The sequence below is a fragment of the Heterocephalus glaber genome, unplaced genomic scaffold (assembly GCF_053883595.1).
Source record: "Heterocephalus glaber isolate CG9 unplaced genomic scaffold, H.glaber_assembly_v1.0 deba00001608, whole genome shotgun sequence".
Taxonomy (NCBI): domain Eukaryota; kingdom Metazoa; phylum Chordata; class Mammalia; order Rodentia; family Bathyergidae; genus Heterocephalus; species Heterocephalus glaber.
This window is the reverse complement of record NW_028258379.1, coordinates 13,494,278-13,520,941: the sequence shown is the minus strand read 5'-3', so window position 1 is coordinate 13,520,941 and position 26,664 is coordinate 13,494,278. Positions and strand designations below refer to the sequence as shown.

The following is a 26,664-nucleotide window of genomic DNA, read 5'->3' as shown; positions in this document are numbered from 1 at the left end:
AACTTTCCATGATTTTTTTTTCTTTTTGGTACTGGGGATCGAACTTGGGTCCTTGCACTGGCGCACCAGGCAGCAAAACCACTGAGCTAAATCCCCAGCCCTTGGTTTTGGTTTTTTGAGATAGGGTCTCCCTATGTAGTTCAGGCTCACCTTGAACTCACTATTGGGCTGGTCTTGAACGCACAGTGATCTTCCTGCCTCACCCTTTCCAGTGTTGGGATTACAGGCATGTGCTACCGCGCCCAGCAACCTTTTCTTTTCCCCAGTACCAGAGATCCAACTCAGGCCCTTGTGCTTGTAAGGCAGGTGCAGTGCCACTGAGCTAAATCCTCTGCCTTCCATGACTTTTATGAACAGAATTTTAAGAAAATACTTGAAAATAAATCACATTGCCTTCTGTCCATTAATCAGCAAATACAAAAAACATGGCCTTAACAAAGTTGTGTTATTGCCAGGTATTTAGCTCAGTGGTTCTGCTGCCTGCCTCACAAGTGCAAGGTCCTAAGTTTGATCCCCGTACCAAAAATCAAAAACAAAAAGGGGCTGGGGATTTAGCTCAGTGGTTCTGTCGCCTGCCTCGCAAGCGCAAGGTCCTGAGTTTGATCCCTGGTACCAAAAACAAAACAAAACAAACAAACAAAAAATTGTGTTATTGTACAATTTGAAATTGTAAGGACACACCCAATAGAATTATTATCCTCTCTGCCCCTTATAGAATATGTATTAATCATTCTACACCTAAGAAAATAATGGTTCTTACTGGAATGTCTAGGCACTGTACAGTTATATACCTTGGTTATACTGTACCAGTGAAATGGCAAATTTGAAAGGCCTGTACTACAGTTTTATATGTCAGATATTGCCTGTGACTCTAATATGCACCTCAAGATTTTAAGATAATGTTTTTAGCGAGAAATTCTGCTTCCACTATAGTATACATAAATATAAAATACTGACAAGAGTGGATGTAGTGTATTTAAAAGTAATTACACTTCTGAGTTTTTCATATTCTATAGCTGGAATGACTTAAATGACTTCACTGGAGTGGGTAGTGAGTGTATTTATTTTATTTTTTAGTATACTTATTTTAAATGTTGTTATATTTTTATAATTTTTAAAAGAATTAAATCTGATATTAAATTGTAAAAACCCTGATATATTATGTACAGGTACAAATTCCCTATGATAAATGTGATAGTTATGCAAATCAAAAGTGTACCAGCAAGGACCCGAGTTCGGAGTTTGATCCCTGGTACCAAAAAATAATAATAATAAAATTTTTTTGAAAAAGAAAACACTAGGGCCAGGGATTTAGCTCAGTGGCACTGCACCTGCCTCACCAGCTCAAGGTCCTGAGTTGCATAACCAGTACCCCCCCAAAAAAAACTGGGTTAAAAAAAGATGCTATTTGTTGTCCGGGGATTTAGCTCAGTGGTGATGTGCCTGCCTTGCAAACGCAAGGTCCTGAGTTCGACCCCAGGTACCACAAAACAAACAAACAAACGATGCTATTTTTGAAAATACTATGAAGATTACCTGTCAAAGCTAAGCACACATACATTTTCCACATCTTCCTTCAGAGAAACCAATAAAATGATAGTCGAAGAATATGAAAGAGCCCTCTAAGGTCAAATGAATGAGGAAATAGCAACAGAGGAGATTTCAATAAAATTCTGAAAACACAAAATGGAAATGGATGGATGGTTACTCATTTAGAAAAGCAAAGCAGGTGGCCCAGGGATGCAGCTCTGCAATCTCGTGCCTGCCTGGCAAGTGCAAGGTCCTGAGTTTGATCCCCAGTACCAAAAAGAAAAAAAAAAGCAAAGCAGGCTATACCTTCAAGAGTCTACAGAAACAAACATAGAGGAGAATGAGTTGAACTAATTGATCCTACAAAGTGAACTGTATTTGGGCCAGAGTAGAGAATGGAACTTGAGACTAAATTTTTAAAAGTGCTTAGTGACTTTAAGAAACAATTTGAGCCTCACAGTTCACAGCTTCAGGTCTTAAAGTCTCAAGTGAACAGAACAGACAAGGAGTGTGAAGAACCAGATATGATATACATAAGACCTTCATTAGGCAGATAACAAGGGAAGAAAATAAAACTGTTTTTTGAAATAGCTAAACCCTGCCTGTCCTTTATCTCCAAACCTATACAGGTAACCAATGATAACAGGCATGGAGAAGTTTTCTAGGAAAATCAACCAGCCCCAAGGAAAGATCTACATATACTATACAGAAACAACCAAAACCTTTGGCTGCATGCTAAACTGCTCTAAATTTTAGGGGGAAAGCTCTACATTTTTGAACCCAGCTTATGTACACACAGCGTTTCAGTCCATTTACTTTTTCTTTTTTTTGAGACAGGGTCTTCCTATGTAGTGCATGTTGCCCTTGAACTGTGGAGATCCTCCTGCCTCAGGCCTCTGAGAGATGGAAGTACAGGTATATGCTGCCATGCCTGGTTATTAACTTTAAATATGAAGACAGCCAAGAAAACTGGTATTTGTAGTTCCAGCTATGAAGAAGGCTATGACAAGAATGTAAGTTCAAGCCTAGTCTGTCTCAAAATAAAAACTAAATGGCTACGGATACAGCTCAATGTGAAGACTAGGGTTTACTCCCTAATATAGGGGGTGGGGAGTGGGGGTTGCTTACTTGCGAGGCAGGTGGCAGAACCACTGAGCTAAATCCCTGGCCCCCTCCATCTTCTTATAGCTAAAACTAGAGGGGACTTATTGAAAGACATTGTCAGACTTATAGATAATCTCTATCAGTAGAGCCAATTGGTTACAATCGCTATTCTAGTCCCTTTGTAAGAGCAGAGTCTGGATGTGGCTTTCTCCCTAACCTGCCTTTCTATTCTAGTGTTCATGCTTTGATTATACATGCTTTATTATACATGTTTGAATTTCTTGGAAAATTTGTTTATTCTTGCCTAGAGGCTGCCAAACTCCAAGTTGTTGTACAGATGGAACCAAAGACAAATGTGCCAGACTCTTTTTACTGATCCACTAGATTGACCTTGTAAAGGGAGTTCATAAACTGCTAAACTGCAACATGACTTCTATTCAAAGACCATCAGATAAGCTCTCTGGAGAAGGATCCAGACTGTGGTCTCCCCTACACCAACCCTTCTCAGTCAAAATACCTAGATGAAAACTATCCCCTTTCTCCCCTAACTGTAGGTTAGGGATATCTCTTCAGAGGGAAGAATACTATATATAGCTAGGTTAGGTAGAAATATTATAAGCAGTCAGACAGGGCTGTTATAGACGGTCAGACAGGGACAGGCCCTCCAGGGAGTCAGTACAGAAGATGAGAACACATCAAAACTGTGGCTGGGGGCACATATGAAGAAGACTGAAGTCACAATGGCCAGATTTACATACTTCCCCTAAGGGATAAACAGAAGCTTGAGATTATTGGTACCACTCTTTTAAGATTTCCCTATAGGGTCAGGAATTTAGCTCAGTGGTTCTGCTGGCTACCTCACAAGCGCAAGGTGCCGAGTTCGATCCCCGGCACCAAAAAAAAAAAAAAAAAAAATTCCCTATAAATAAACCATTATCCATTAGGGGTGGGCCATCCTCTGCCACCAAGGCTAACACTACTAAGACTAAAGACAAGACTAAGACTATAGATTTATCAACCAAGGTATGATGTCATCCATATGCCCTTGCTACTAATGGATCAATATTGGCTAAGTGGCTATATTTGTAGTCTTACTGGTTAATTATAGTTTTGACACCCATTCTACCCACCTCGTGATTTTGCTCTATAAAACTTTCTCACAGAAGGGGGTTCGTTGGTAACCCATTCGGGACCCCTCCTGTCTCTCAAGAGTTATTCCTATTCCCCAATAAATTTTCCTACTCTTGCAAAAAAAAATTTAAATGCTTCAAAATGTGCTCACTGGTGAATAGGTCAAAGGATCCAAGTGTGTTCAGTGACTACTTGCCTGCAGACTTTAAAATTTTTCAAAATAGTGATCATTAGGTCATATTTCTCCATTTCAAGTTTGAAGTACATGAAAATAAAATTTAATGAATAAGAATTATACTTACAGCTAAGAGCTGTCGTATAAGCATGTCTGAGGCTTTCTCAGAAATGTTTCCAACAAAAACTGTAGTAGTAGGACCACAATTTTCATCATTTTCTTTAGCCTTTAAACCTGGATGATCCTTTCTTGCTCCCAAATGCTTTCCAACCATGGATACAGTGGGTACTAAGACCTGAGTAAAGACAAAGACAATAAAATTTTATCTGGCAACTTCCTATGACATTTAATGTAATATTAGGTTAAAAAACATCAATTTTAAGACAGTAAAAATCAAGCTATAAGGTGAATGTTTAAATTTTTAGAATTTATTATAGTAAAAGACACATTGTTATTAATCACCTTCAACCAAATACTCCCCCTCAGTTCAAACACACTTCTCCCATTGTTCTTGTCATTTTTTGAAGCTGTGCTAGAAGTCCTCTCTCATATCTTTACAAGATGTGATTAAAAAATACATTAATTCTACTGCAGAATGCCATCCAATGGAAAGGCAGGCTTGTAAAAACATTACCGTATATCCTTACTCAATGGACCTACTACTGTGATTTCTGGCTCTTCCCTAAAGTCAATGTGACCATGAAAGGTAAAAGGTCTAAAAATTGATTTAAGATACTGATGCCACAACAAGAGCATAACTAAAGAAAGCATGAAAGTGGCCTGGGATTTAGCTCAGTGGTTCCGCCACCTGCCTTGCAAGTGCAAGGTTTCGAGCCCAATCCATAGTACAGAAAAAAAAAAAAAAAAAAAAGAAGAAGAAGAAGGCATGAAAGTATTTCCTGAATTGCTTTTACAAAGTGGCAAAAACGATAGTCTAAGGGTATTCTAAGTGAAGGTGTGTATTTTAGGGGGATTAATAGTAATTTTTTTTAATTGTAATAAACACTCAGCCTATTTTTTTTTTTTGGTACCGGGGATCGAACTTGGGTCCTTGCACTTCTGAGGCAGGCGGCGGAACCACTGAGCTAAATCCCCGGCCCATTCTCAGCCTATTTTTAAATCACATCTCATATGGCATATTATTAATGTCTCTCTATTTTTTTTTTTTTTGGTACCAGTGATCGAACTCGGGTCCTTGTGCTGGTGCAGCAGGCGGCGAAACCACTGAGCTAAATCCCTGGCCTAATGGCTCTCTTTAAAATTCTTAAAGCAAATGGCACATTTCAGGAATGCAAATTTATTCAGACAAGTAAGTTTCCACTATTAGACTGCCTTTGGAAAAAACTTGAAAAACATAATAAAAACTAAGTCAAGTTCTTAGGAAAAAAATTTTTTAAATGTTTAAAAATATCATAAACCATTTATAATTATCAAAAATATCTTAAAAGTTTTTTATAACTCTGTTGTTATCTATATAAAGGAAATTCCAATTAACCCTGCTGGGCTGGGGAGTTAGCTCAGTGGCACCATGCCTGCTTTGCCAGGTGCAAGGTCCACAGTTCCATCCCCAGTACCTCAAAAAAAACCAAAACCAATTATCCCTGCTAATCTCCTCTAACAGAATATTCAAGTATCACAAACCACTCTCCTGAACACCACCTTTTTCTATTTTGAAATAGGAGGAAGACTATGCATCATCATATGAATGCTTTCTAAAATTGTCTATGAATGTCCAATTCAAGAAAAGTTACGCTCCCTCTGGGCTGAAAACCAAAGTTTCTCAGTTGTCCATCTCACAGCAGATTTCGATTTGCCCATGCAGTGTTTCTCTCACTTATACTACGAATAACACTCCCTCCCTTTTCAAAACCCAGAAAGTTTTAAAAAAAACAGCTGAAAGGGCCAGGGATTTAGCTCAGTGGTTCCAGTGCCTGCCTTGAAAGTGCAAGGTCCTGAGTTCAATCCCCGGTACCAAAAAAAAAAAAAAAAAAAAGAGTGGGGAAAAAAACAGCTGAAAATAATAAAATCAACTCTTCCAAATAGCAGCATTCCAAATGAAGCCTGATAAACCTGTCAAAGAAAAATTCTACCTAAACATAAGAGGACTATTATTTATTCATGTGTTACAGAATATCAGCATTCTTAAGATGTCTGGAAGCTTTGATGAATGTGAAGAATTCAAGACATAAGAATGAATAAAGCACTAAAGAAAGGCTTATAAAACTTCAAGATATAATAGGGAAACAAAGAGGTAAAAACACCTTGAAAATGGCTAAAACCTAGAGGTGGAAGGAGTAGAAAGCTACTCAACAGAATTACACTTCAAATTTTTATGAGGACCATTGCTACACTCCTTTCAAGAGATCATACAAGCCAGCTGTGATGGTGCACACCTATAATCCAAGCACTCTGAGGCAAGAGGAACACAAATTTGAACCCAGCCTGAGCAACTTAGCAAGACCCCGTTTGAAAATTTAAAAAAAATTTTAGGGCCAGGGATTTAGCTCAGTGGTTCCGCCGCCTGCCTCACAAGTGCAAGGTCCCAAGTTTGATCCTCAGTACCAAAACTAAAAAATTTTTTTAATTTTTAAAAAAGGGATGGGTTCATAGCAGCACAGTCTGTAATAGCTAAAACTTGGAAGCAGCCCAAATGCCCATCAACTGAAGACTGGATAAAGAAAAGGTGGTTTTTTAATAAAATGGAGTACTACTCAGCCACAAAAAAATGAGAAATTAGAGAATTTATAGCTAAATGGATGCACACTGAGGCGATACTCTTAAGTGAAATAAATAGGACATACATATGGTAAATACCGAATAGTTTCTCTGGTGTGAGAAACTGAAAGTGTAAATAAGGACTAAAAGGAATAATAATGTGAAATAGGAAAAGGGGCAAAGGGGAAGGGGAAGTGGGAGGGGTAGAGGAAAGGAAAGAAGGGAATGGAATTAATAGGAGAAAATGAAAAAATGGAAACAAAGACTTTGTAAATAGGGAGGGATGGAGGGGTTGAAGGGAGGGCAGGGGAAGAGGGAAAAAATAAGAACCAAGAGAGATTATGTAAAGGTGCAAATTTCCAATGATGAATGTCACTGTATTGTATAACTAAAATGTAGCAAAAAAATTAGTTTAAAAATAAAACAAGGGATGGGCATGAATCTAAGTTTGAAGGCTTTGCATTTAAATCTATAGTACCACAAAAAGTAAAGATCAGACAGATAAACTCATTCTCCCAACTCCCAGGACCAAGATGAAATGAGGAAATTATAAAAGAGCCAATGTATTAAATCTATAATAACAAGTATATGAAGAGTCTAGTAAAAATAAGAGGGGGAAAAAAAATCGTAAAACTACTTTGAGAGCATTATCTTAGCACAACTGCATCTATGCATGGCTGAATGAAAAAAATTAAATTAAGTAATGGAATATTTATGGATACTCTTTTTGCTAATGTTTTTAAGTACTTATAGATAACTTATCCTAAATACTTATAAATAACTTATCCAAGTTAACCAAGTTTTTTAGCTTTAAAAGTACTACCACTATCCTAACTCCTAATTTCCTCTTTAAATTATACTTACAGGGGCCAGGCATTTATTTAGCTCAATGGTTTTGCCGCCTGCTGTGCAAGCACAATCCCTGGTACCAAATCAATCAATCAATCAATCAATCAATCAATAAATAAAACTTACAGTTGGAGCAGGAGCCATAATGCTCATTGGTACAGGAATCATTGGGGTCCCTAGAAAAAGAAATAAAGGAAAATGTGGCATAAGATTATCACATATCATCACACTCTTATATCAATGGCAGCCAGGGATTTTGCTCAGTGGCACTGTGCCTGCCTCGAAAGAACAAGGTACTGAGCTGGATTCCAGGTACCAAAAAAAGTGTGCAGAATATTATATCAACTACATGATTACAGGAGTCCTAATAGTAAATATAAATAGAATATAAAATTAACCACTTAACAGTATACCCTGAGTGTAACTTGAGCAGCATGTTTTTGTATTGGCTATCCTGAATGTGGTTTGGGTAGGTGTCATTTCAACTACTTGATTCCTGTATTGGATAAATTTGATAAAATTGTCATTATTTTATATTCCTGTTATCTCATAAAAATTAACCAAAAAAATGCAGTTTTTGTCATCCTTTATTTATCAACAAAATAAATTATTCTGAAAAGAAAATGCTTTTATTTAAGGAGTACAAAGTTCCTAGCGATCAGTTCATGTTCATCTGGTTCTCTTCTCCTTCAAATGAGCACTTTTCAAACACTTCTGTGGAAGGCTGCAATATTATGCTCAAAGCAGGCTGTAAGCAGTACAGGCTGTGAAGAGCTAACCCCACAACTGGCTTGTTTATAGAAGTGAGTCCAGCGGAAGCCTACATGCCAAGGCAAGGTCACAGTAACTTGCACCCAAATTCCATTCCCACAATTAAAACTTTCTGAACTACAAAGACAATTTCTAATTTACAAACATATATTTTGTCTATTCTGTTCCTAATTCGAGAATGCTTTGTCTTTTATGAGCCTCGCTTACATTAATTTCCATAAAAACCACACAACTGCACATTTTCTCATGCAGTCCTGCCCTTGCACGTAGCCTGCCTTTACCCCAGTTGATTACCAATAAAAATCAGTAGTTTTGGGCCAGGGATTTGGCTCAGTGGCACTGTGCCTGCCTTGCAAGCACAGGGTCCTGAGTTCAATCCCCAGTACCAAAAAAAAAAAAATTGGTGGCTTGGATTGGCCAGCATCTTTGTCAGTTACACTGGCAATGGTCATCTTGGTACCCTGCTTTCTGTCTCTTTTAGTTCTGTCTTTTAGGTTTTTTTCCTCAGGCTTTCGTTGTACACTGAGCAGGACACTGGAACCTGCTACAGAGGTTTCCAGTAACAGGTTTCCAGTAACGTTTCAGGGCTTTCAATACATTTCAGTTATGGGTGAACAATAGTAATTTTTAAAATGTAAAAACATATTGTACAACCTTGTAGTTGGGTATGGTGGTGCACATCTATAATCCCAGCACTCACAGAGGCTCAGGCAGGAGAATGCAAAGTCTGAGCCCAGCCTGGGAAATTTACCGAGACCCAGTCTCAAAACAAAAAAACAAACAAAAAAAGGGTAGGGATATAGCCCCGTGCAAAAACCTCAGTTTCAATACCCAGTATAGTAAAAATAAAAACAAAATACTCCATGTTATAAAACACAGTGACTACAGTTAGCAATTTATTGTAATGTTAAAAATTCCTGGGGGGGAAAAAAAAATCCTGGGAGATTTCTAAGTGTTCTCACCACAAAAAAAGTATAAATTATTTTAATTTAGCCATTCTACAGTACAGAAATTTCAAAACATGGATTTGATATATGTAATTTTGTTAAATATGTAAAAACAAGCCCTTCAAAAATTAAAAACAAGCCAAGTGTGGTGGTGCACACCTGTAATCCCATCACTTGGGAGACAGGCAATAAGACTGCCATGAGTTCGAGGCCAGCCAGTGCTACATAGTGAGTTCAAGGCCAGCCTGAACTACATAGTGAGACCCTGTTTCAAAAAACCAAAACATATAATAAAATAAACTATCAAATGAGAAATTAATCTAGAAATCTTGTTATTACTGGTTCTTTCACAGAAAATGAAAATCACGCCAGGCTTGGCAGTACATGCCTGTAATCCCAGCTACCCAGGAAGATAAAGCAAAGGATCCCAAACTCAAACCCAGCCTGGGCAAGTTAGTAAGAACCTGTCTCAAAATAAAATTTGAGAAAAGGCTGGAGATGTGGCCTCAGTGATATAGCTAGTGCCTGCCTAGTATATGGAAAACCCTAGGTTCAATCCTCAGTACAGTGGAATGGAATAAAATGGAATGGAAAAGAAAGGAACTTAAAAAAAAAAAAAAAAGAGAGATCAGTAATCTCAGCCACCGTCAGAGGAAACTAATCTCTGAAGCAGGCACCTGCTGCTCTAAATAACTCACTGGGTGAATTTAAGAGCTGTCAATGGTCTACCTACTATCAACAACTTTGGGATATCTGTTTTCAACTACACTGTTGAACTTCAGGTTAAATTTATTATCAATTTGAAACACTTCTCCATCTAAAACCAGTAATAGTAAATTTTTGAACAACCACTCGGGACCCCTCCAGTCTCTCACAAGCTATTCCTATTCCCCAATAAATTTCCCTACTCTTAAAAAAAAAAAGGAAATTCTTAAACATTTAACATTATCACTTTATTTTCTAAAAATTTATTTAAAACAATTTCAGTATTCAAAATGACTTAAGTGTAAATCAAGATTCCAATAAATTAGTCTATAGAGTAAATTGTGCAGAGGGAAAAAAGACTTCAGAATCAAATTTGGTTTCAATCACTTTATTTATACAGCTTTGGGACAGCAAGTTAACCACTCCTTCAATTTCCTCATTCTATTAAGGTAATTACTTCTTTACACTGCCTGTGAAATTGTGATAATTTATAGGAACCACTTCTGTACAATGGATATTCAAAACTGTACCCTAATTGATTTGTATATCACCAGTGGTACAGCATCTGCCTGGCAAGTGCTGAGTCCCTGAGTTCTATTCTCAATACAAAAAAAAAAAAAAAAGGAAGGAGGATTTGTATCCAAATTTTTTACCTTAACACTACAAAGAAAACCTCTTCAATATGTAAACTTTCTACTGAAGAGAAACATTCAAAGCTGGGTATGGTACACACACTTGTAATCCCAGGACTCTGGAGGCTTAGGTAGGAGGGTTGCCATGAGTTAGAAACCAGCCTGGGCTACATACTGAGTTCAAAGCCATCCTGAACTACATTAGTGATACCTGTCTCAAAAAACAAAGCAAAACAAAATTTCAGAGAAAGACACAGTACTAAAGATGTTTTCTTTTTCAAGTTATTCAAAGTAGGTTTTCTATCCTAATTTCATTTCCTAAAACCTTTTTAAATGGCACTGGAGATCTAACCCAAGGCCTGCATATGCTAAGCACACCCTTTACTACTAAGCTATGTCCCCAGCTATTTTCTTGAAATTGTGAATTCACACTGAAAAATGTAGTGCCATCCATTATAAAGATCAATGCAGCCAGGCATGGTGGCACATGCCTTTAATCCCAGCACTGGGAGGCTGAGGCAGGAGGATCACAAGTTCGAGGTCACGGTTCAAGGCTTGCCTGGACTACATAGCGAGACCTTGTCTCAAAAAACCAAAAAGATCAATGGATGCTAAAGTAAAAAAGGAAAGTGCATAAAATGTGAATGGTATATTACCATTTAAGTTTTTTAAAAAAGGAAATGGGGAAAAAGTAAATACAAACACAGTGGAAAACGTTTAGCATATAGAAACTGACAAGGTTGTCTTTGGGGAAGAGAACTAAGGAACTGTGGAGGAAAACTTATCTGCAGACATGTTACTTTTTAAAGAAAAATAATGGCTACTAGGGGCTGGGGATTTAGCTCAGTGGTTCCACTGCCTGCCTCGAAAGCACAAGGACCCGAGTTTGATCCCTGGTATAAAAAAAAAAAAAAAAAAAAAAAAAAAACAACCAACAATAATAATGGCTACTAGTAATCCAAACTTACTTTTTTTGTTTGTTTGTTTCCGAGGATCGAACTCAGGTCCTTGTGCTTGAGAGGCAGGCGGTGGAATCACTGAGCTAAATCCCCGGCCCAAAACTTACTTTCTAATTTATAACACGATTGCCATATACATTATTTCAAGATCAACCTCAATTAACTGTATCAATATTTATTAGTTGTACTTAGACAAAAAAAAATTAAATGAAGGATACTGTGGTTTTGAATTATTACAGTAGTTTGGCATACTATTTCATTATCTGTTCTGCCTGTTAAAGTACTGATGCTTACACAGAATGCTAATAATGACTGAGCTATAATTAAACTGATTTTCAACCACCCAGATAAACAGAAAAAATAATGTATGCTGGTACAAACTGAATCAGAAAGGCAACAGCATTACCACTCTGAATAAATACCCACATTAGTATATTATCCAAACTGGCAACAAGAAAGCATTGAAAGTCAGATATTAGGGTCTGACAATCTATCTTAAAAAATAGACAGGGAGCAGGCTTAAGGGAAATGTTACACACTTATGTTCCATTTTCACTCATAATTTGATACACTGTTCACCTTAAAAGTGTTACCCTAGGGCTGGGGATTTAGCTCAGTGGTTCCCTTGCCTGCCTCGCAAGCAGAGGGACCAGAGTTCAATCCCCGGTACCAAAAAAAAAAAAAGTGCTACCCTTAGTATTTTATCTTTAAAAGTTCAAAGGATTTCAGAATCTTCTCTACAAACCCACTTACCAGCATCTCAGAATGTTTGCCTAGCATGCTTGAGGCCCTGAGTTCAATTTCTATTAGCACACACAGTAAACTCCAACTAGGTTTAAGAAAATCAAAGCACAGATTTTCCATTATCACCCTTCCTGATTCTGACCAAGTGATTATACTCAATTCCCAATCTCGTTAGAAACAGAAAGCAAACTTGGGCCGGGGACTTTTAGCTCAGTGGTTCTGCCACCTGCCTTGCAAGCTTGAAGTCCCAAGTTTGATCCCTGACCCCCCCCCCCAAAAAAAGTAAACTATTCTTCCTTATAAGTCCTATAACACCAAGAGTTTGCATGATGATAAGTCTATGAAAATAGAGATCTGCATTATGATTGTAAATATATAAACAAAACGAAGATATATAAACCAAAGGAAAAATATGATGCCATATGAGGTTGTTCAGAATACCGTCCTATGGTGATTAATCTGATAACTCACAACTAAATTTATTGTTTCCTGTTATCTCTTCACTCCCCCTTTCAGCAGAATTTGGTCCTATTATGATCCACTGAAGGGTAGCTAAGTTACTGTCTAAAATTCAGTAATTATTACATGGGATAATAAATTAGTAGTATTTAAACTTTTATAGTTTTCTGGCTTTGGCTCAGAACATACTAATCAATGATTATCTAGACACACAGATTAAAACACCCAGTTACACATGTAAATGTTTTAAAATTTTATACAAATATTACTCTATGATATGTTGTGTATGGAGTTATTATGATTTTTAAAAATTACTTTGTCACATTCAGGTGGGCATGGTGGCACACGCCTATAATCCCAGCACTCAGGAGGCTGAGGCAAGAAGATCACAGTGAGTTTGAGGCCAGCCTGGGCTACACAGTGAGTTCAGGGCCAGCCTAAACTACACAGCAAGACCTTGTTTCAAAAACAAAACAAAACAAAACAAAAAAATGTCATGGGGCTGGGGATTTAGCTCAGTGGTTCCAACACCTGCCTTGCAAGTGCAGGGTCCCAAGTTCGATCCCCGGTACCAAAAAAAACAGTCACATTCACAAAGTGGGTCAATGGTAGAACACTTCCGTAGCATGTGTGAGGCCTTTGGTTCAATCACCAGCACCACAAAAAAAAAAAACAAACAAAGAGAGCAATGAAAACAAATTGCCCTGTTTATCTTATGGTCTTTCAGATCTTAGGGTTGGAGGCCCCTTAAAGCTGAGCCTATAGCTGGACCCATTAGCACACACCTGTTATCCCCAGCCACTCAGAAGGCTGAAGCAAGACAACTGCTTCAGCCTAGGAGTTCAGAGTCTAAGACCCACCTCGCCAACACAGTGGAGCCTATGTTAATAAGCTCCCTAATCCAAAATTAAGAATAATACATTCCAAAATAAAGGCAGACCTGCTGGTTACCTCTATAAATTAGCAACTTATCATATGAGCCAACTGCTATGTACTTTTGACTTTAACAGTCAGGCTCTTTGGTAATTTCAAATCAGAAAATGTGATGGTTAAAAACAGATCCCTGGTGCCAGGCATGGTGGTGCATGCCTGTAATCCCAACACTCAGGAGGCTAAGGCAGGAGAATCACTGCCAGTCTGAGGCCAGCCTGAGCTACACAGTAAATTCAAGGCCAGCCTAAAATACATAGCGAGATCCTGTATCAAACCCCCCCCCCCAAAAACAGGTCCCTGATGTAGAACTTTCCTCAAATAAATACTTCTGGGTGATTTAAAAGGACACTTTGCAGATTTCAGACTGAATTACATGGATTCTATCTATGTTAAAATACTTCTACCATGCAAATTAAGAGGACAGCTCTCGTACACAGTATTATTTTTTGGAAGGGTAGAGAAGGAAACTGATTTTTTACAAAATACTTTCAACTCCATTGAAATAGAAAATACCTAAAGTATTGCCTATAAACCAAAGGAAAACTTTCTCTTAGGCTAAACAATGTTAACTATGTATAGTTCAGGATAATGGTTTTCAAATGTGGGTTTCTGCTGCTTAAACATACACCTAGAATTAGCTATGAATGTGTTAATTAAGATTCCAAAGCCCCAGTGTCTGACGATCTGATTTAGGGAGATGGTGCAAGGCTTGAACATTTTTTTTAAACTCCACAGAATTTTGGAGAAAGCTTTTATATATACTGACTTGAAAAGCTCTCCAAGATACACTGTCAAGTGAGAAAAAAAAAAAAAAGTCAACAAGCAGAATGCTATTATATTAATGCCAGATGTGATGGTGCAGGCCTGTAATCCAATCACTCAGAGGCTGAGAGAGGAGGATCCCTGTAAGGCTAGCCTAGGCTACACAGTGAGTTCAAAGCCAGCCTAAACTACACAGGGAGACCCTGTCTCAGAAAAAAGGAACAAAATAAAAAATACAAATTTTTTAAAAAAGGAACAAAAAAAGAATGCTACTACGTAACCATACTAAAAAACACCTCGGAACTAAAAGAGAAAGCATACATTTATATTGGCTTAAAATCCCTGCTTGGGATTTAGCTCAGTGGCTCCGCCGCCTGCCCTCCAAGCGCAAGGACCCAAGTTCAATCCCTGGTACCACCAAAAAAAAAAAAAAAAAGAAAAAGAAAGAAAAAAGAAAAAAATCCATTTAAAAATACTTGGAAAAATAAAAAGGAAACTAATGACCCTGTCTTATTTCTTTTCTAATTAAGAGAGGAATAAAGGCCAGTATATGGTAAATGAAGGAAATTTGTCACTTTGTAACTTTCTATATATTTTTCTATACATTTTCTATATATTTCTATATACTTTGTAACTTTCTATATATTTTAATTTTTGAACCACATGAGTATAGTACCTAGTATTTTTTTCCTTTTACCAATTATTTTTAAACATAAGAAATTCTAAAAGAATTTTCAAGGTAAGCCATATATAAAATCTACCACCATAGAAAAACAGACACTTATTTTCAGAAAGGTACTAGAAGTTAGTTACTACTAACATACTTACTATGTTAGTTACTACTAACTACTATGTTAGTTACTACTAACATAGTCACATTTCTTTTTTTTTTTGGTACCAGGGATCGAACTCGAGTCCTTGCGCTTGCGCAGCAGGCGGCAAAACCACTGAGCTAAATCCCCGGCCCCCATTGTCACATTCCTATCACTCGCCTAAAATTGATACTAAAATCACAAAAGTGCAAGTTTAAAAAAGAAAAACTTACCTGGAGGCACTGGTGGAGGAAAGCCTGGGAACTGTGGGGGTGGGATCCCTGGTGGGAGTGCTGGGATTCCCATGGGAGGGCGATTCAAATGAGGGGGAAAAGACATTCTTACTGCAGAAGTCTAAAGAAAGAAATCATGACAAATTATTGTATTTGAAAACTTTATACTTTCATATGCCTAGTTTGTTGACCTTCATTTTTAGAGTATCTGCAAAAGTCTAAAGTTTTCTTACCCAAAGGAGTTGGCAAAGACCCTCTTTTCTCTGTCTGTCCATTGAGAATTTTTAAAACTTAGATCTTTTCTAAAATAAGCTCCCAAAATGTAGATCTAAGTTCAGGATAGACTCCTACGATCATGTAGAAATACATATAAAGGAAAAAAAATTTTTGAGGTTCAGTTAATATCCAAAACTTAAATACCACACATCAACGAATCTTTTTAAACCAAACTTAAAATACAGGAAGATATCTCGTAGTTTGTTGTGATTTTTTTTTTGGGGTGCCTATCAGCACCCTACAAACTAAATTCACAATGCTAAAGAGTATGTGACTCAGTGTTGTCTAGTTGCTGAAGAATAAATGTATCAGTGAACGCCTATACGAATCTCAGGCCGTGGAGGAAAGGGATCCTCAATCAGAACACATAGTAATCACTCAAATATAAAGAGAACATACAGTTTAAGATAATGAAAACAGTCATCATTTTTCTTACATTTAAAAGCAAACCCTTTTTTTTTTGGTACTGGGGACTGAACTCGTGACCTTGCACTTGCAAGGCAGGCGGTGGCACCACTGAGCTAAATCCCCAGCCCCAAATGAAAAGCAAACCTCTTAAAGCTGGATGTAGTGGCACATGCCTGTAATCCCAGCACTCGGAGGCTAGCAGTGAAATCAAGGGCAGCCTGGGCTACATAGTGAGTTCAAGGCCAGCCTGGAGTACATAGTGAGACCCTGACTTTTTTCTTTTTTTTTTTGTACCAGGGATCAAACTCAGGACCTTACGCTTGCGAGGCAAGTGGTGGCACCACTGAGCTAAATCCCCGGCCCCATGAGACCCTGTCTTAAAAAACTTAAAGGAAAAAAAAAAAAAAATCAAACCTCTTAATTTTTTTTTTCTACAAGACTGGTGATAGAACCCAGGCCCTTCACATTCACATTGAACATCATCTCCAGTCTCCCCCGCCACACACACCTTTTTCAATTTTGAAACAGGGTCTCAATAAGCCACCCAATCTGGGCTCAAATTTGTCCTCCTGCCTCAGCCTCCCAGTGTTCTATGATTACAGGCATGCATCACCATGCCTGGCTTATCCATTCTTAAGTCAGATGTTAGCCATTTGGTTTTTCAAAATGTAAGAGCATAATGAATTGTTTTGTTTAGTCTTGGTATATTCCCAAAGGACAACTTCGTCCTTTAATGAATACAAGTATTTAAAATTTTCCCTCTCCTTCAAAATTAATTTCATGAACATATTTCACCACACATACTGGAAAAAGTGGAAAAAAGAAATGTTAGGGTGTCCCAAGAGGATTCTGTGCACCAGTTTTTAAAAAGCAGCCAAAATAAGTAGCTTGATCCCACATAAATAATTCCACTAATATTAGTGACTTGATAAACCAGAGGCATATATGTCTATTGACCATTAGGAAAAATTGTTGAACCTGTAACTGTAATCCCCCCATAAGTGAAAAAGTCCAGAACTATCAAAAGCTTTTTAAAATATGGCTCTATTATTTTCTCTTTTGTGTTTTATGATTGTTTTACTCACCCTTCAGAAGAGAGATGAAAAGTGTTAAGTCTTCCACTTTCTTTCCCACTAATCTCAACAGGCACATATTGTGTTTTCTACAGATCTTTCTAAGTACAAACTAATATATAATAATTCATGCTTTTTACAATTAATCATACTCTATTATTACCTGCATTTATTATCACTGACATCTCGTATCAGTTCATAAAGCTCTATTCCAGTTTTTGTAATCCAATAAATAATTATAACACATGTAGAATAATTATTCCACCACAATTAATGGTTGGCTCTACTCTTTAATTCTTACAAATAATGCTGAACATTCTAGGACATACTGGACATAGAACACTATACATCTGTACAAGTAATTCTATTAGTTATTACTACTGTATGTATCCACACTACACTTCCACATCAATCCCCAAAACAAAGATATACGTCCTTTCCTCATATCCTCACCAGTGTGAGAATAAGCCAGTATTTAAATTTTAATAATCTGACAGGTTAAAAAAACTCATTCCAATTTTTAACGAAATTCGGTATATTTTTACCTGTTTGTTAGATATTTCTTTCCAACAGAAAAGCACATCCTTCATGCTCACAACTTTTCTTCCTCAGACTGTTCCCATGACTTAGTAAGATAGGATAATACAAAGTCTTTAAACTTCAATTTCAAAAACACAGTATACTTAACATATTCAGAAAACTTTACAGGTAAAAGGATTCTAGGATGATCAATATATTTAGCAAATAAGGTACTGTACTGTAAATGCTTTGAAATTTAGGTATGAATTAGTGTGTATTACAAAGGAAAAACACAAGCCAGGCATGGTGGTACAGGCCTGTAATCCCAGCACTCAGCAGGCTGAGGCAGGAAGATCACAAGTTCGAGGACTACAGAGTTCAAGGCCAGCCTGAACTACATAGTGAGACCCTGTCTCAAAAAAAACAAAACAAAACAAAATCTCAGCACTTAGGAAGCTGAGGCAGGAGGATTGCCACTGTTATAGGCCATCTTGGGCTATACAGTGAATTCAAGGCCAACCTGCACTACATAGTGAGACCTTGTTTCAAAAAACCAAAAAAAAAAAAAAAAACAAAAGGGAGGGGGACATAAGACCGTAGGACTGTAAATGAGTTTCTTTTTTTTTTTGGGGTACCGGGGATCAAACTCAGGACCTTGCACTTGCAAGGCAGGCGCTGGAACCACTGAGCTAAATCCCCAGCCCCTTATAAATGAGTTTCTTAATAATCTTTATGTAATATATCCTGCCCCCAAACAAAAACAAATATTCTATATAAAAGGGTGGAGGGGCATGTATCTTCTTTTAAAACAGAGAAAGCTACTACTGTCCTACTTACAGGAGCTCTTGTGTTATTACAATACTCTACCTTATCACTTTCTTAGGAGGGCAGTTCTTATATTACCTGTTGAATAAATAAATTAATGAATGAATCAGTTAATAAAGTCTAAGGACCTCAATAGACAAATTTATCAAGCAGCTACCATGTGCCAAATACTATGCCAACAATGGACCAATGGTTCCCTTCAACATGGTTACAAAATTGGGCCACAAATTCATTTTTAGAATTACTTTCTCCCACCAGTCTTAGATACAATATTTTAAAAATAAAGCTACCTTTTATGGTTTTTGATGTTGAGTTAATTAAGATATGCCAGGTGTGGTAGCATACGCCTATAATCTCAGCACTCTGGACAAGTTTGAGGCCATCCTAAATTACAGAGTGAAACTATACCTCAAAAAAAAAAGTTAACTAGATATATTTTAATTCATACCAATATATCCATTCCATTCATTTCTAATTTTTCTATGAAATCATTTTATTTAGAGCTGCTCAGAACTTGGCTTGTTACTAGGCTGGACCTCAAAGGTGAAAAAATATTATAGTTAAGGGCTAAATTTCAGGACTTTATTTTTTTCTTTTAAGAAAGAAGGTAATGGCCCCTCCCATGGAAATTCAGAAAATAAATATTTTTGATTTTTAGTAAATACTAATGTTCACTTTAAACATTATATATCAACGGCATACAAAATTTTGTTTTTCTTTCTTTTTTGTTCTTCCGGTACTGGGGATCAAACTCGGGACCTTGGGCTTGCGATGCAAGCGGCAGAAACACTGAGCTAAATCCCCGGCCCCTAAAATTTTGTTTTTCTACATGAAAATGATAAAGTATGAACTCAAAATCATAAGTTTATCAGCTGCTACCTACGTAACACAATTTATAATAGTCTTTTATAAATTATACCCACATTGAAAGTCAGTGGGTATTTTGTAGAAAAACAAAGCAGGAAAGAGAGCTGGGGAATGGTATATTTCAAATCGGGTGATCAGGCTTCACAAAGACGGCAAAGATTTCAACAAATATTTGAAAGAGGATTAGGCAGAAAGCCTTATTCACAAGCAAAGGAAATGGCAAATACAAAAGTCTGAGGTAGGCATGGTGTTTGAGTGAGGTACATCAAGGTCAACAGTATGTCTATAGCAGAGTAAATGAGAATGTCAGAAGCTGGGCGTGATGGCACAGCCTGTAATCCCAGCACTGAGAGGTCAAGGGAGGAGCAATGCCACACTCAAATTCAGTCTGGAAAACCTAGTGCCATCCTATTTTAAAATAATTTTAAAGAAAAACAAATAACAATTTTAAAGAAAGGCCTGGGGTTGTAGCTCTGTGAAAAGGCCCTGAGTTCCAGCATTAGAATGGGGATGGGGGGCAGACTGTGAAATCAGAGATGAATACTATTATTTGGGGTAGAGATTCAGAGAACATAGGGCTTGGCAGTACACTGTAAAACTTTTGGTTATTACTCTGAGATGGAAAACATTTGAAAAGTTTTTGACCTGGCTTATATTTATTATTTTAATGTAATACAAGTAGATTTTTTTTTTTTTGGTACCGGAGATCGAACTCGGGACCTTGCGCTTGCGAGGCAGGCACAGGAACCACTGAGCTAAATCCTCGGCCCACAAGTAGATATTAATAAAGTATAAAAGCAGTTCTATGAAAAATAATTTTTTTTTTTTGGTACCAAGGATCAAATTCGGGACCTTGCACTTGCAAGGCAGGCACCAGAACCACTGAGCTAAATCCCCGGCCCTGAAAAACAATTTTTTGTAACAAAAATAGTTGGGAGAATAACAATGGTAAATACACTGTGAATCATGATCTTAAAAGAATATATTTTCATTTTCTGATCTATCTCTCAACTCACTGCCCAGTAATACTACACCTGGGCTGGGGATTTAGTTCAGTGGCAGGGTGCTTGCCTCACAAGTGCAAGGTCCTGAGTTCAATCCCCAGTACAAATAATAATAATAACACTCCAAATTGTTTGCAAACAAAACTGTTTGTGAACTGAGGTATCACTGTACGTAGTGAGAACCTGTCTCAAGGAAAAAAGACCTAGAAGGGAACAAGATGGAACCAAGAGGGGCTGAGGATGTAGCTCAGTGGTTCCGGCGCCTGCTTTGCAAATGCAAGGACCCCTGAGTTCAATCCCTGGTACCAAAAAAAAAAAAAGATGGAACCAAGAGACAATTCAATAATCCAACAAGAGATGAAGGCTTAAAAAAGGCAGTGATGGTACAAATGGTATCAAATTGTTGGACTCTGGGTTTTTTTTTGTTTTTTTGGTTTTTTTGAGGGGGGGGGGGGTACCAGGGATTAAATTTGGAACTTTGCACTTGCAAGGCAGGCGGCCCTCTGGGTATTATTTTGAAGATAACCAACAGGATTTGCTAAGGGATTAACATGAGGTTTAAGAAAGGGTTATTTTAGGGGCTGGGGATTTAGCTCAGTGGCTCCTCCGCCTGCCTCGCAAGTGCAAAGTTCCAAATTCGATCCCCAGTACCAAAAGAGAAAGGATTTTTATTAGTCATAAATGCTTTAAGTAGTATTTTTTAAAATACTGAGGGCCAGGGATTTAGCTCAGTGGTTCCACTGCCTGACTCCCAAGTACAAGGACCTGAGTTTGATCCCCTGCACCAAAACAAAACAAAATATTAACTTTTAAAAGGTACAAAATATTTTAGCTAAGTGTGAAACTTTGTAGCACAAAGTAACAGAAAAAAGCATATATAATGAAATCTTCCCAATCTGTGTAGGTTGTAAATGTACACACATCTCAAAATTCATTGAAATTAAAATGGATACTTTACTGTGATTTTTATCTCAATAGATTTTGTCCAAAAGAGAAAAAAATTTAAGATTTATCTATTTTACTCAACATCTTACTTTTTTCTTTACTCTTTCAAACCATTCTTTTTCTACAATTATGAGAGTACGATAGATATATAAAATACCATGAAAGACTGGTTATAAACATTCTTCTGTTGGAGACTTATCCGAAGTATTTTACCAGGGATACCTTTATAGATTAGATCCATCAGGACACTGTGCACCAAAATGTCTAAAATGTTAAAAATCAGCCAGGCATAGTGGTACACATCTATAATCCCAGCACTCAGGAGGCCGAGGCAGGAGTGCCCAAGTTTGAGGCCAGCCTGAACTACATAGTGAGACCTTGTCTCAAAAAAAAAAATTATGTCAGGCAGGGGATTTAGCTCAGTGGTTCCACCGCCTGCCTTGCAAGCACAAGGACCCAAGTTCGATCCCCCATACCAAAAAAATCATGTCAAGTTCCCCACTAGATATTATCTGTATTAGTTATGAAAGAGTAAAATTCAAGTTACTATATAAATTTTGACAGCTAGCCCAGTGATTCTACAACCAATATCAGTGACTATCAATGTAATCTGCACCGTTTATACCCTGCATGGTACACTGGAGGCTGACATAACTGCCTCAGCCTAAGCAAAGCATGTCCTATAATACATTATTTCATAACCTAAATTTCCATGGGACTGAAGTCCAAAGGAATTATTCCTAGGGGGAAAAATATGTTCAATGCCCCAAGAAGAATGTGAAATGTTTAATAGAAAAAAATTTATTTTACAGTAGGGATTTTCAAGGACACAAAAATACTCAGGCTGGTCGTACAGCTCAGTGATGGAGTGGCTGTCTACACTTGTAGGAAGACAGGCAGGCAAAGTAAAAGAAAAATGTTCAAGTGTTATGAATCTCCAAAAATAGGAAACTGATCTTTTTCTAAAAGATTTCTACTTTGTTACTTTTCCATTTTCAATGACTAAAAAACAATACCTCATATACATAAATATTAGTGGTTGCCACAAACTGAGGTAGCATAGAGAATGACTTGCAAAAAGGCAGGAGGGATCCTTTTGGGGTTAATGGTCGCACAACTTTATATATTTACGGAAAATAACTGAATTATCTGTCAATTACACTTTTATAAAGCAATTTCTTTTTTTTTTTTGGTACCGGGGATTGAACTCAGGTCCTCGTGCTTGCGCAGCAGGCAGCGAAACCACTGAGCTAAATCCCCGGCCCTCATAAAGCAATTTTTTAAAAAACAACATCAATTTAGGACAAGTGGCCATATCTTTGACCTAATAACTAGACAATATTGCATCAATGTTAGTTTTCTGATTTTGATAATCATATTGTTGTTAAATAATAGAAACTACTTCCTAGTTTTTAGAAAATCCACTTTAGTATTTATAGGTTAAGGGACAACACATCTGGAACATACTAGTAAAACATTTCAGAAATAAACCATGGAAAGAGGAGGAGAGAATAAAGACAACTGGTAAAATGTTAATATTTGGGTAATCTTTGTGCAAGACACTTGAGAATTTGTTATTATTCTTCCAACTTTTTTGTAAATTTGCAATTATGTCAAAAAATTAAAAAGCAGTATCAGTAATTCTGAATACTGTTTTTCCTTTTATTTTCGCTATGTAGCTCATTTCAGGTTGGCCTTGAACTTGCCTCAATCCTCCCGTCTCAGCCTCCTGAGTGCTGGGATAACAGGCGTCATCCCCAGCTGCCCTGCAATTTCTAAAAAAAACATTTTAAAGATATAAAAGCTATCCAAGCCAGGTGTGGTAGCACACACCTGTGGTCACACCACACAGGAGGATAAGGCAGGATCACCTCTGAGTTCGAGGCCAGCCTAGGCTACACAGTGAGACCCTGTCTCAAAAAAATCCAGTAAATAAGTAAGTAAAGAAAAGCTACACTTAAACTTTAAGAATTCAAAATACCTTTTTTACAGATGGTAGATGTACTGTTAGAGAAGACAATCAAGAGACTAAAAAAAAAAATACTTTTTTTTGAAACAGAGTCTTGCTGTGTGGCCCCGGGTGGCCTTGAATTCACTATGTAACCAACCAAGGCTGGACTCAAACTCGAACCAATCCTCCTGCCTCGGCCTCCTAAGTGCTGAGATTACAGGAACAGGCATGCACTACCACAGGTGGTTAAAAAATACACATTTTTGAAAGATGAGATTACTTTTAACAATGTTAATGATTTAATAATGTTAACTGTTTTTTTCAAGTTATAAGTAATCAATATAATTTTTTTCCGAATACTGTATAAATAAGACAAACTTGTAATCTGTCTTTTGTCTCTGCCTGAAAAAGGTAACTTGGCTTGAAAAGTCTCAAATTCTTTTTTATTTTTGGTACCAGGGATCAAACTCAGGACCTTACACTTGCAAGGCAGTCAGCTGCACCACTGAGCTAAATCCCTGGCCCAAGTCTCAAATTCTTATTAGGTCTGGAGTCATTACTCAATGTTTATATGAACCAATTATAATTTAATTGAACAAATATAATTTAATATGAACAAATTATAATTTCAGAAATATATTCTTGAAACATAATACAGTGAAATAGAAAAAGAAATCACAAAACAAAAAATGCCAACTCAGTGGTTCCACCGCCTGCCTCCAAAGTGCAAGGTCCCAAAACTAAACAAACAAAAAAAACCCCATAGTAAGTAGGTGGGGACTCCAAGGTTCCCCACTGTCGTGAAATTACCAATCCAAAGGTTTTTATTCCACCACAATGTTTCTTTCTAGTAATAACATACCAAAGAGAAAAAAACTTATGAATTATGACTTTATGAAACTTTTCTATTTATTAGAGAGCACTAAAAAAACATGAAAGTCAAAGTAAGGCTCTGAGACATCACTGAAAATTCTCAAGTAACATGAATATGGACTAAACACTGAAATGTTACTGGAATAATGCACTAAGGATTTTATGTTTTGCTCAATCCCCAAACCACAAACATGAGACAGGTACTATTAACATCTTTATCTTACTGATGAAAAAAATGAACACAGCAGGGTGTGGTGGCGAAAGCCTGCTGAGACAGGCCAGAGTTTGAGGCCAGCCTGGGCTACACAGTAAGTTCAAGGCCAGCCTGAACTGCATAAGGAGACCCGGTCTCATTTTAAAAAATAGGCTTTAAAAAGTTAAATAATTCAGAATTAAGATGTGTTATATACATGCACCAACTACCCATGATAAATGTAATCATTATGTACTGCAAACACAAATTTTAAAAATTTTATAGTAGTATCTACTTAAATCCTGAGAACTGATGACTAACTGAATGGCTCTCAAGGCCTCTGAATGTTTTGGGAATAATCTTTAAAAAATTAAAACTCACACAAATAATCATATTCATGGATTGGAAAACTCAACACTTAAAAACAATAATCCTGGGCCGGGGATTTAGCTCAGTGGCACTGTGCTGGCCTTGCAACCACAGGTCCTGAGTTCGATCCCCAGTACCAAAAAACAAAAACAACAACAAAAAACAATAATCCTGCCCAATTTGATCTACAGACTTAACATAGTATCAGTGATATACAACAGCTCTACACAACTTTTGAAATTCCTAGTCTAAATAAAATTACCTCAATAAAAGGTTTTAAACTGTAAAAACAAACAAAAAAATTTTTACAACAAAAACCCCAAAACTGATTTTAACTACTGCCAACTACCTAATATAAGTACTTCACCCTAAAGCAGTCTGATGCAAGAGAAGTCCAATCTCTCCCCTCCTTTTGGTCTGCTCCACTCTGCCCGGTATCAAAACAGCAAGTCCAGGGCAATATAAATCCGTATTACACGACTTGAAAATAACCTTCATATTTCTAGACCTATTTCGAAAAAGGTATTTAAAAAGCAATACTGAAAACCAAAAAAGGGTGGGAAAGAAACACATTTTAATGTAGAGATCGCTCGTCGCTTAGAATGAATGGACACTACAGTTACTGCATCCTTCAAGGCGGAAAGAGGGTAGGACAGCAGAATTCATCGTGGTGCTTAAAAAAAAAAAAAAGGAGACGTGGGCTTTACCTAAATTGGGGGGGGGGGGTCGTTTAGTGGCGGGCTCCAGATGACCAAAGAGGAAAGGAAAGGAATACGTTGGAGACCAGCACCTCGCTAAAAAGGGTGGGTGAGGGCTGGCTGGGTTCATGGCAGAGCCTAGGGCCAGTACATCCTAGGACAGGAAAATCTACGGGACTCTGCAGGGCTCGGGGAAGGGTGTCCCAGGGGCAGGCCGTTCATTTTGTAGCTAACACGGAGCCCAGACGTAGCCGAAGTGATTCGCTCCGCGCCGGAACGTGGAAAGGAAAGTGGGCAATCAGGCGAGAAACGATCAGGCCTCCACTGGCTTCCAGGCCCACAGGTTTTTCGAGGCCTTTAGAGAAACGGAGAAACCCAAGCCTGGTCCACGCCCCCTCCCCCACCCCACCTCACCCCTTCACCCGAACCCCAACCCAACCCTTTTACAGCCACTCTGGTTTTTCCTCACCTCCCCCCACCCCCGGCTGAGGTAAATCAGTCACCAGATTTCCACACGCGTTCAGAAACGTGAACTTACCGGCCGCTGAGAAAATGGTACTGTCTTCGCTGCCTTGTAGAGGCTCCAGGTTACAGGAGGCTTATCAGTTCGAGGTTTCTGCTCGGCGCCCGCCCGGGAAACAGATTCCAATGCGCCTTTTCGCACAGGCCGCACACAGCCGCGCTGCGCTGGGAGCTTCCGGAGGTCTTCCTCTTGCCCGGCGTGCTTTGCGGCCGGGGGCGTGGAGCGAGGAACCATAAAGAAGAGGGCATATAGATAGTCTCCACTATTGGCTCTGACTCACCGCTGAGAGAAGAAAAACCATAGAGAAGAGGCGCCTCGTGGGGACTAGAAGGGCTCAAACTGTACGCCTCACCCTGCCATTTTTGATTAGAACCGATTGAATCTTATGACTACGCGACGCCATCTTGAGGTCACCGTCTCTCTTGGGCACCACGCGAAGCTTCTTAAGAGGATTTCTCACTTTTCGAGGTTTTTCTGGGGATTAGAACCTTGCTCTCTGATTGATTGAAGTTCCATGAACTGTTATCAGCTCCACCCAGAACCGCCGTAAAAACTGATGCTAATTTCTCCCTAGAAAACTGACTTGGCAATGAAAAAACAGGCAAAGCCTTTTTTTAAGGGCACACACCCAATAAAATTGTGGTAGGAGAGCCAAAGAGGTAGCTAGAAGATGTTTGAA

At 38.0% G+C, this 26,664-nt stretch overlaps 1 protein-coding gene across 5 annotated transcripts in view; it reads right to left on the bottom strand.

Annotated features, from left to right (window-relative positions):
• Rbm25 (RNA binding motif protein 25) overlaps positions 1–26,172 on the bottom strand; it is a 58,681-nt gene extending 32,509 nt beyond the window's left edge. For 2 of the 5 annotated variants that reach the window (XM_087195375.1, XM_087195374.1), the window contains exons 1-4: positions 26,001–26,172; positions 15,462–15,582; positions 7,631–7,680; positions 4,068–4,235 (exon numbers count right to left, since the gene is read on the bottom strand). In XM_087195375.1, the coding sequence (XP_087051501.1) occupies positions 4,068–4,235; positions 7,631–7,680; positions 15,462–15,567 (324 nt within the window). In that variant the 5' untranslated portion in view covers positions 15,568–15,582; positions 26,001–26,172. Of the gene's footprint in view, positions 1–4,067; positions 4,236–7,630; positions 7,681–15,461; positions 15,583–15,694; positions 15,809–17,763; positions 17,844–18,604; positions 18,641–26,000 lie in introns of all 5 variants that reach the window. The other 3 variants (XM_021246851.2, XM_004837252.4, XM_004837251.4) reach the window with 3 other exon arrangements.
• Between the last annotated feature and the right edge of the window lie 492 nt (positions 26,173–26,664).